At 49.4% G+C, this 10,934-nt stretch overlaps 1 protein-coding gene across 1 annotated transcript; it reads right to left on the reverse strand.

The window, feature by feature from the left end:
* Positions 1–7,969: 7,969 nt before the first annotated feature.
* LOC308351480 (uncharacterized protein) lies at positions 7,970–10,496 on the reverse strand. Its single transcript, XM_080817137.1, has 3 exons — positions 10,122–10,496; positions 9,066–9,236; positions 7,970–8,661 (listed from the first exon to the last, which is right to left on the reverse strand). The coding sequence occupies exons 1-3, from the start codon at positions 10,453–10,455 to the stop codon at positions 8,408–8,410; spliced, it is 759 nt and encodes a 252-aa protein (XP_080673263.1). The 5' UTR covers positions 10,456–10,496; the 3' UTR covers positions 7,970–8,407.
* Positions 10,497–10,934: the final 438 nt, after the last annotated feature.

A 10,934-nucleotide genomic window follows, 5' to 3' on the forward strand; every position in this document is an offset into this window, starting at 1 on the left:
AATAGTAGAGACTTTACCACCCCACTTACATCAATGAGTAGATCATCTAGACAGAAAATCAACAAGGAAGCAGTAGATTTGAATGACACATTGGGCCAGATAGATCAAACAGATACATTCAGAACATTTTATCCAAAAACAGAGTACACGTTTTTTTCAAGTGCAAATGGAATATTCTCCAGAACAGATCACATGTTAAGACACAAAACAAGTCTCAACAAATTAAAAAAGACAGAAATCATGTTGTGAATATTTTCTAACCACAAGGGTATGAAACTAGAAATCAATCTCAAGAAAAAATCCAGAAAGAACACAAATACATGAAGGTTAAATAACGTGTTGCTAAACAATAAATGGGTCAACCAGCACATCAAAGAGGAAGTAAAAAAATACATATGGAGACAAATAAAAATGAAAACACAATAGTCCCAAATCTTTGGGATGCAGCAATAGCGGTTGTAAGATGGAGAATTACAGCAATATAGGACTAATCCAAGAAGCAAGAAGAATCTCAAATAAACAGCCTAACCTTACAACAAAAGGAGCCTGAAAAAGAAGAACATACAAAACCCAAAGCCAGTAGAAGTAAAGAAATAATAATTAGAGTAGAAGTAAATAAAATAGGGACTTAAAATAATTAGAACAAATTAGAAAAAATTCAAAATTTATAAACCTTCAGCCACACTCATAAAGACAGAGAGAGAGGGAGAGGACTCAAATAAATAAAATCAGAAATGAATGAGAAGAAATAACAACCGACACCATAGAAATACAAAAGATTACAAGAGAATATTGTGAAAAATTATATGCCCACAAATTGGACGACCTAGAAGAAATGGGTAAATTCCTAGAAACATATAACCTTCTAAAACTGCAATTAGGAAGAATTGGAAAATTATGACAGACAAATTACTAGCAATAAAATTGAATCAGTAATTGAAAAAAAAAAAACCTCCCCAAAACCAAAAATCCAGGACCAGATGGCTTCCCAGGTGAATTCTAACAATTTAAAGAACTGTTAATACCTATTCTCAAGCTATCCCAAAAGATAGTAGAGGAATGAAAGCTTCCAAATTCATTCTATGAGGCCAGCATTATCCTGATACCTATACCAGATAAAGACACTACAAACCATCCCCCCATTTAACTCTATGCCAATATCTCTGATGAATACAGATGCAAAAATCCTCAACAAAATATTAGTAAACTGAATCCAACAATACATTAAAAAAATCACTCACCATGATCAAGTGGGGTTTATTCCAGGGGTGCAAGTGTCGTTCAATATTCACAAATCAATCAACATGATACATCATATTAACAAGAGAAAGGATAAAAACCATATGATCATCTTGATAGATGCAGAAAAAGCATTTGGCAAAGTACAACATCCATTCATGATAAAAATCTTCAACAAAGTAGGTAGAGACCATACATGAAATACCCACAGCTAACACCATTATATGGTGTTAAAACTGGGAGCTTTTCCTGTAAGTTCGGGAATTAGACACAGATGTCCACTCTCACCACTTTTATTCAACATAGCACTGGAAACCCTAGCCACAGCAATCAGACAAGAAAAAGATGTATAATCCCAATTGGTAAAGAAGACATATATTCCCAATTGGTAAAGAAGAATTTTGTCAAACTTTCACTATTTGTAGGTGACATGATGCTATATAGGGAAAACCCTAAAGACTCCACCAAAAAACCACTAGAACTGATATATGAGTTCAGTAAAGTCACAGGATACAAAGTTAATATACAGTGTTGCATTTCTATAATGAATAATGAAGTAGCAGAAAGAGAAATTAAGAAAACAGTCCCACTAAAAAAAAAAAGAAAGAAAGAAAGAAAACAGTCCCATTTATAATTGCACCAAAAATAGTAAAATGCCTAGGAATAAATTTAACCGTGGAGGAATCCTGTATTCTGAAAACTATAAAACACTGATGAAGGAAGGGATGCCTGGGTGGCTCAGTTGGTTAAGCATCTGCCTTTGGCTCAGGTCATGATCCCAGAGTCCTGGGATTGAGTTCTGTATCCGGCTCCCTGCTCATCGAGGAGCCTGCTTCTCCCTCAGCCTGCTACTCCCCCTACTTGTGCTCTCTCTCTCTCACTCTGAAAAATAAATAAATAAAATCTTCACTACACTAATGAATGAAATTGGAGATGACACAAACAAGTGGAAGGATATTCCATGCTCATGGACTGGAAGAACCAATATTGTTAAAATGTTCATATTTCCCAAAGCAATATACAGATTTAGTGTAATCCCTGTGAGAATACCAATAGTATTTTTTTTAAAGATTATTTATTTATATGAGAGAGAGAGAGCGTGAGAGGGGAGAAGTCAGAGGGAGAGACAGACGACTGGATGAAAGAGACATGGCATACATATATACATAGATATACACAATGGAATATTAATCAGTCATTAAAAAAAAAATGAAATCTTGCCATCTGTGGCAACATGGAAGGACCTAGAGGGTATTAGGCTAAGTGAAACAAGCCAGTCAGAGAAAGATAAATACAATATGGTTTCACTCATATGTGGAATCTAAGATACAAAACAAATGAACAAAGAAAAGAGACAAATAAACAAAACAAAGAACAAACTCACGATCGCTAGAGGGAAGGAGAGAGGGGGAAACCGGTGAAGGGGACTGACAGTACTCTTATCATGATGAGCACTGAGTAACATATAGAATTGTTGGATCACGTTGTACACCTGAAACTAATAGAATGCTGTGTTAATTATACTTGAATAAAAAATGAGAAAAATAATAGTATCTATGGCATAGGGTTTTTGTGAAGATTAAATGAATTAATTCATGCAAGTTGTTTAGAACATTTTATGGCATGTATAAAGTACTCAATTGATTCTATTACTATCAGTTGAGAGATTAGACTGTAGATTGGTAAAGTGACTTCTTTTTTTTTTTTTAAGATTTTATTTATTTGACAGAGAGAGAGAGATCACAAGTAGGCAAAGAGGCAGGCAGAGAGAGTGGGGGAAGCAGGCTCCCCACTGAGCAGAGAGGCCGATGTGGGGCTTGATCCCAGGAACCTGATATCATGACCTGAGCCGAAGGCAGAGGCTTAACCCACTGAGCCACCCAGGTGCCCCTGGTAAAGTGACTTCTGTCAGTCCCTTTATAGGAGAGACTAGTAAATTCCCAATTCCAGCTGCTTAATCCTAACACATATCACCACCCGGAAGCCTCCTTCCTGGTCACCTTAACCTTCTTGGTTGCAAGACGACTGCTCCACAGAGAGGCCAGAACCCAGACTTACATGCAGCTGGGGGATGAGGAGGTGCAGGACAGAGAGGCCATACTGGTAAACCACAAACTCCCTGGCAGAAAGTTCTGTGGGTTGCACAGTGATAAGCTCTTCCTTCTGCATTATCTGAGGTTTTGGGATATCCTGCAAAGACCCTTTGGGGGCTATAGAGATCAAGAGAAAACAGCAACGATTTCACTGACTTTTCTGTCCAGAAACGACTCTTAATAAAAGCAACAAGAACAACACTATTCAACTTAGAAAAGGTGTAATTGCTTCGATCATCCATTCATCCACCCACACATCCAAACAACCAACCATCCACCCATCCATCCATCCACCCACCCACCCATCCATCCATCCATCCACCCACCCATCCATCCACCCATCCATCCATCCATCCATCCATCCATCCATGCTATCTATATGCACTGTGCCTCAGATCCGCCCACCCATTTTCATGAAAAAACAACTGAACCTCAGTAAATAGGACCAGAAGTACCTGAACCAAAAAACAAACAAACAAACAAACAAAAAACCCCCAAGGATCTGGAAAAGATGGCAACAATTTTGTTCTACTATTTCATAGGATTGTTTGGAGCACTAAATGTAATGTCCTCAGAACTGTGTCTGGCCCACCGTAAGCACTCAGTAAACATTAGCTGGATTAACATCACAATCTTCCTTCCTACAGAATTCTCTCTAATGGGCCTTAGGTCTTCAAACATACTGTATTGTCTTTTTATTCTTGAGAAGACAATGAGAAATGGGTAGCATGGTGTGGGAAACAATGCTGAACTTGCAGCCAGAGACCTGGGTTCTGGTCCAGGTCCTGGGACACCCCAGGAAAGACACTAAACCTCTTTGAGCTCACTGGAGGTGGCCTGTGGGCCATCGTTGGCTGACCTTTGGTCAAATTCAAGGACGATTATGGAACTGTACTGCTAGTGGCCTGCACTGTGGTCAACTGAAAGGCATACATTGTTTCCTTTTCATCCCTTCCACTTGGCAGGTAAGTGGGTTGAAACAGATGTGAATCTTCAGGGCAAGGCCAGCCACATCCTAGCTTGAGTTCTACTGTCAAGGGGTGGTATTGGGAAAGCGATCTGGAGGCCCTTTTTGGGGCACGGTCTTCCTATTCTTTATCTCCTCGGCCTATCTCCTTTTGTCTCACCCTCTTCTATTACGTCCTTGTAACACGTGGCTGGCCAGGACGGAGTAAAATCCAGAGATTCAGATTCAGATTCAGTGTTCAGTGGGAAGATGGAGGTCTTTAGGATTTCCCCTTTGAAATTGGCCAAGTCATTTTTACAGTGAGACTTTGATTCCTATTTCTTATTCCTTAATGGAAAGGGGCCTTGGGAATCTTAGGTTGGGGATGGGCAGAAAGGAATGATTGGCAGATCTGGATTCTGACATTCCCAGCGCCCAGCGGTCACACCATCAAATGCCTTCAGTGTGCCATGATGGTTCCAAAAGGGGCTCCCGGGAAAGTAGGTTACCGAGCTGGTGATGCATCTGTCCTTGTAGTTTAGCTTCCTCCTTGCGGGCTTGGGACCAGGTGTCTACTTTCTTCAGGGTAGAAAGGAGCGGTGAGGTCCACAAGATGTCAACTTTATCTGCATCTGAACAGAGGAGAGGAAGATAGTTGTTGGAGTAAGGGCCCAGGGCTGTGGCTAAAGTAAGAAAGAGCCAGAGGTAGTGTCAGATGTGACAGGTGGCTGGTCAGATGGCCCCAGGAGCCTCTGATGTGTATCCACACCTTGTATCATCCGCTCTCCTTGAGTGTGGGTTGCATCTAGTAACTCATTTCTAATGAACAGCATGTGGTACAGGTAATGAGATCAGGATACAACAAGACAGTTGCTTCCATTTTTCTGGGTCCCTTCTCGCTTGCTCTGAAGGAAGCCAGCTGCCATGCTGTGAGCTCCTCCATGAAGTCCACAGTCAGCAAGAACTGAGGTCTCTGGCCAACAACCACAGGACAGGCTTGGATTCCCCAGGCAAACCTTGAAGTGACTGCAGCCTTAGCCCAACACCTTGGTGGAGCGTGTAGGAGCCCCTGAGCCACAGGCACCCCGCTCCCCCAAGCGGCACCAGATTCCTGACCTGCACAAACCGTGAGATAATCAGTTTGTTGTGTTAAGCCACAGAATTTTCAGGTAGTTTGTTACATAGCAATAGAAAACGAGTATGATGAGTTTCTCTATGTTCCTCCTGAAGAACCTTCCCTGGCCACACTCTATAGAGCTGGGAGCCCTGACCATAGTGTTAGAACTGATCGAACGTGATCAGCATTGGCAGCAGCAGAGACTGCCGGGCTGGTGACCAGCCTTACCTGTCGCTGGCCCCTGATCCTCCAGGCCTGGGCCATGGCCTTGCGCTCCTTCTAGCACTGCAGTGATGCTCTTCAGGAAGGGGATCAGGAGCGGGCAAGCAGCAGCGGGGTTCCTGAGAGAAGGGGTGATCATTCCATAGAATCTGTCTCCAGGGTAATTCTCCAAACATGCAGGGGAGCCCGAGGCAACGATCTAGGACAAAATAGAACTCGGTTCCACATGTGGCTCCCACCTCTCCCACATGGCTGCTTTGGGAGCCTCCCTCCGAAGCCCCCACTGAACTGGACATGCAGATCTCCGTGGCCACGTCCAAGGCCGTACCTGGGTGTGAAAGAGGTGGAGGCGGCTCAGCTCTCGCTGGTACTGCAGGAGGCCGAGGGCTCTATCCAGAAAGTTCTGTCTGTGCCTTACGACCTCCTGATACTCATCAGAGAGATGCTCAGCCACCTAGAGCACAGGAAGTGAAACGCCCGCATGAAAAGGGAGCTTCTGTCTCTCCTCCTGCTCCCCTCCCAGCCTATCGGCTGCTCCGTGGGCCCACTTATTCCTGACTGTCATGCTGCCCTGAAGAACCACACTGACAACACGGGAGCACGCGCTCCTCCCACGTGGGTCTGCTTATCAGCCTCCAAGCCTCACCTTCCAGGGACGGTTCCAGATGTGGGGGCTCGGACTCCTATGCCGCTGCAGCCACATCTCCTGCTCCTGGCCCCGCAGCCGGCCGCCCGCCTGCCTGAGCTTCTCTGCTGTCTGTGCTAAAGTCCGCAGGACTTTCTGCATGCCTAGCATCATCTGTGCCTCCTGCTCCCACTCCTCTCTGTCTGCTGCAAGGGGCAGAGAAAAGGGCCACGTGAGAGCAGCCACCCTGGGGGAGAGGGGGAAGAAGAAAAGACATGGTTTATTGGGGCCAGAGCCCGGTGGGGCGGGGCGAGCCTGGCTGGTGAGCGGTCAGAGGGACCGAGGGAGGGACTCCCCACCAGGCAGCTGTGGGAGGCATCCCCACTCGCGCAGGAGGTTTCTGCTCCGGGGATCTGGGCCCCACCTTGAGAGAGCAGGCCCCGCTCTGGGCCGCGCTGGGTGCTCAGGGCCCTGGCTCTCCGCTCAGTCTCCTGCAGGCGCCTGGCCTCCAGCGCCGCCCGGGCCTCCTCAGCGGCCCCCAGCTGCACAGGACCCGAAACACAAAGGAAGGCAGGAGCTGTGGGCTGGGCCGCCTCAGGGCCATCCTTCCTCCTCCACCCTGAGACACTCTGGGGTGACCAGAGCCTAGGGCCTGGAGCCAGGTGTCTGCCCTGAGACAGGTCCCACTTTTGCAGTCAGTGGGGGGAGACAAAGGGTCCGCACTTACCAGAGACACCTGTGCAGCCTGGCGGCGGGGGGGGAGGGGGGGGCGGCGGGTGGTGAGGTGGTGCCTCTGGGCCTCACCTGCCGCCGGGCATCTTTGCCTGGAGCGGAGAGCAGCTCGACACTCAGCTGCCCCAGGCGTTCGGCTAGACGCAGCTCTTCCTGCTCCTGGCGCCGCCAGTACTGCTCCCGGGCTCTCAGCTCCTTCTCCAGGGTGTCCAGCTGCAACGTCCGGCTGGTTTGCGCTCCTACACTTCTCCTCACAGCCTGGGGACTCATCAAAGGTCCCCAGGGCCTCTCCTCTAGACAGGGGCCTCCCTCACCCTCGGGCATCTGGGACTACGCTGGTGAGACTGTTGGCTCGATCGTAGGTGGAAAGTAATACCCGTGCCCCTGCCTCCACACCGCAGCCCCCTTCTCCCTCCCGCTAAAGCCTGGCCTCCGTGGAGCCACCTGGCCCCCTGCCCCCACCTTCCTCTTGGGAGGCCAGGGCAGGGGGGCGTGGGGCAGCGGGAAGCCGTTCTCGTCCCTCCTCTCACCCCTTCAGACGCCTCTGCGAAACTGTGAGTCAGGGCTAGAATTAAAGTGTCTTGGCTCCTAAGGAGACTCTTTGACAACACATCCATCTTTGTTCCTGAAATGAACCGGGCCGAGAATGTATGGGAGGATCCGGAGTCATTTCCATTTCCATGGAGACCTGCCAAGGGCTGAATTATTGCAATCACCTTCTGACAGGGCTTCCTGCTCCAGGCTGGCCCTGCTCCCATCCATCCTCTGCACGGCTGCCAGAGGGAACTTTCTAGAATGCTGACTACATATTCACATACGCACACACAAAAATGTCTGGAAGGAGATGTGCCAACCTGTTAATAGTGGCTGCATTTGGTGGGAGACTGGGGGCGAGGTGAGTGGTGTCTCGATGGGGGGCTGCTGATGGCAGATGGGGTGAGAGCAATGGGGAGGAGGGACCTTGTGTTTCTTCATTTACATACGTTAAAACATGTAGGATTATAAGTAATTTATTTTCTTTTTGAATTGTGCCAAATTTTCCAAATTTAAAAGTCTTAAAAATACTCGTATCTGATCACATCACATGTCTACTTAGAATCCTTCGGTGGCTCCCCATGGCTTTATGGTAAGCCACATTTCCAGGCCTCAGCCAGGCACCCGAGGCAGGTCATGTTTGGTTTCCTGCCTTCCTTGTGGGCCACCCTTCTCCCTCCCAGAACAGCCGTGGTCTCACGCTCCCCACCTTTGGGCTTGCTGGCCCCCGAGGCGTCTTCCGACTCAGCCCAGGTGTTACCTCTTTAGGGAAGCCTTCCTTGAGCTCTCCTGCATGCGATTTGGACGTCCCTCCTCTGTGCTCCCTTAACACCCTTATAAAACCACGATCCCGGTTGGAACCCAGGGCCGGCAGGAGCCCCGTCTAGTCCTTCTGTACCTCAACACCTAACACAGTGCCCGGAACCTAGAGGGTACTCAGTGCGCAGCTGCTGGATGAACTGGGAAAAGGAACAGAATGAATGGCTCCTACGAACCAGACCAGGGTCTCTCACTCCCCGAGGCAGGGCCTCCAGCCCTTGGACGATGGGCACCACCAATCCGGTAGAGGGGTCCGTCTGAGCACCAATGACAGGACCAGGTTCCCCGGTGAAAAGGTCTATGGCCTGAGCCCCAATCGAGATTGGGATAAGACCTGTGGGAAAGCAAGAGAGAAAGAAGGAAGGGGTGGTCATGGAAAGACGTAAACATGGTGGGAAGGGAGCCGAAGGAACCCTGAGAGCCCCTTTTGCCTTTCGAGGGGTTCTGAGCTGGATTGGGGGGCTTCTCAGAGGCCATAGACCCTGACGGTGAGGTTCTGAAGTGCTGGTTTTTGAAAGGACCCACTTTTTTCAGTGGAGGATAAATGACCTGTGGTCCTCGGGTTCTGGAATCTCAGCAGCCCTAGTGGAGGCGTCAGAAGGACCCCATCCTATGGCTCATGAGTAAATGGACTGGGGGTACCCCTCCTGGAAAGCACTTTCCAGGGCTTTCTCACCCAGGGCTAAGTCACATCCCTGATCCCCCTGGGGCTTTCACAGGCCCCCAGTCCCCTCCTACCTTTGCCATCAGCATCTTCCATTGAACCTGCCAGGGGTGTGGCGTCACCTGAATCCCCATCAGTCTCCATGCCCAGGATGGGCACCATGAGCCCTGAGCCCTCAGGGTCTGGGATCTCCATGCCGTATAGGACTGGGACCCACAGCTCTGTCCCAGGATAGCACATCATCCCTAATACAAGGGGGAGTTGGTAGAGAGAAGGGTGGTTGAGGGCTAAGTGCCAGGCTCAAAGGGCTAATCCCTGACCCGAGAGGCTTCCCTGCAAAGACTGCATTTGTTTCCTCTGGGGCCTCGCTTGGCCTTTTGAATTCAGGAGGAAGGTACTGAGTGGCCTTGGGACCTCTGGGAGGCTGAGAACAATTTCCAGGCCACATTCAAAAGGTAAAAAGGAAAGGATCAAATATTCTTGAGCACCCACCATGTACCAAAAGTCTGAGCTTGGGAACTCCTTACAAATTACATTTTATTTGGCCCTACAATGGAACCTAAAGTATGTACTGTTTTTATCCTCATTTTAAAGATGTTAAAACAGAGTGAAGTCTAGTAACATGCCCAACGTCTAAAAGTCATTAAATATTGGGACAGGGCTTCAAACTCGAATCAGTTCTGACCCCAAACCCTGGTTCTTTTTTGTCACATTATGGGCAGAAGCTTCTAGAGAGAGTGACTGAGGTAAGCTCCAGGAAGGTGCCCCTCCTACTTCCTCTCCTCGCCCGTCCTCGTATTAGTGGAGGTGTAAAACTGGTTTCATAACATGTTACACTGTTGGGGACACTCTGAAATAACAGGAGAACATATACTTCACAATCGTGACATGTAAGACCCAGCAGGATTGGCAAGAGAACAGAGTTCAAGCCGAGCATTCACGGGGTCGGGCATGAAGCCACCACACTCCTCCTCTCTTCCCTCTGTCCCGTGTGTGTGTGTGTGTGTGTGTGTGACCCATGGGGCTGCAGTCCTGTCCCCAAGCTTATGAACTGAGGGTACAGAGGCACCGGGTCATTCAGGGTTTGGGATGCCAGGGGCCCAAGAGCCCAGGTCTCAGTCAGTAGGTACCTATCCTCCCGCCGCTGGCCACGATGGCCTCTGCTGTCCCCAGCTGCCGCTCCAGTCGCCGAGCATGTTGCAGGACATGGTGCAGACTCAAGCCCAGTGCCTGTCTCATGTCCTTGATGGCAGCCTCCAGAAGCCCCTGTGTCCTCGACCCCGGCCTCTCCCGGTAGCTCTGGAGCACGGCAACCACTCGTCTCTGGGCCACCAGCACGTTGGCGTCCAGCAGGGCCTGTGATCCTCCCATGTGGGGCACTGTCTGGCCCTCCCGCTGAGAAGCTCCCTGCAGCCGGACCATCTTCCCGCTCAGAGGCTCCTCGAAGCAGTCACCAGGCAGCATAAGGCTCCCCGAGGTGTCTCGTAGCCCCCCCAGGGCAAGCACCTGACCTGGCAGCGGAACCCAAGAGGGTGAGGTAGGAAGGGGCCGAACAGAGACGCAGGGAGATGAGGCATAAAGGAGAACGAGGGTCTGCGGACCGAGTGAGCACAGGGGTGGGGGACCGGAAGTCAGGGGAAGGGGACAGGGAAGCCAGGACCGAGGAAGCAGGTGGGGTAAGAGCAGAGTGGGGGTAAAGGGTGGAAAGGTGGCTGGGGGGTGATCTGCAGCCTGGACCAGAACATTGGGGGGGGGGTGCTGGGACGGGGAGATGGAAAAGCCAGGCTGGGCAGAGGGCGGGGGAGCCCAGCACTGAGGACGGCGGATACCTGTGTTTTCATCCAACCCGACTCCCAGGATTGGTGAGATGCTTCCTGTGGCTGGGTCCTCCATGGGGCCCCCCAACTCGAGGGGGGCCAAGGTCTTGGTGAGAGGATTGCAGT

Source organism: Martes martes (assembly GCF_963455335.1).
Source record: "Martes martes genome assembly, chromosome: 10".
Taxonomy (NCBI): domain Eukaryota; kingdom Metazoa; phylum Chordata; class Mammalia; order Carnivora; family Mustelidae; genus Martes; species Martes martes.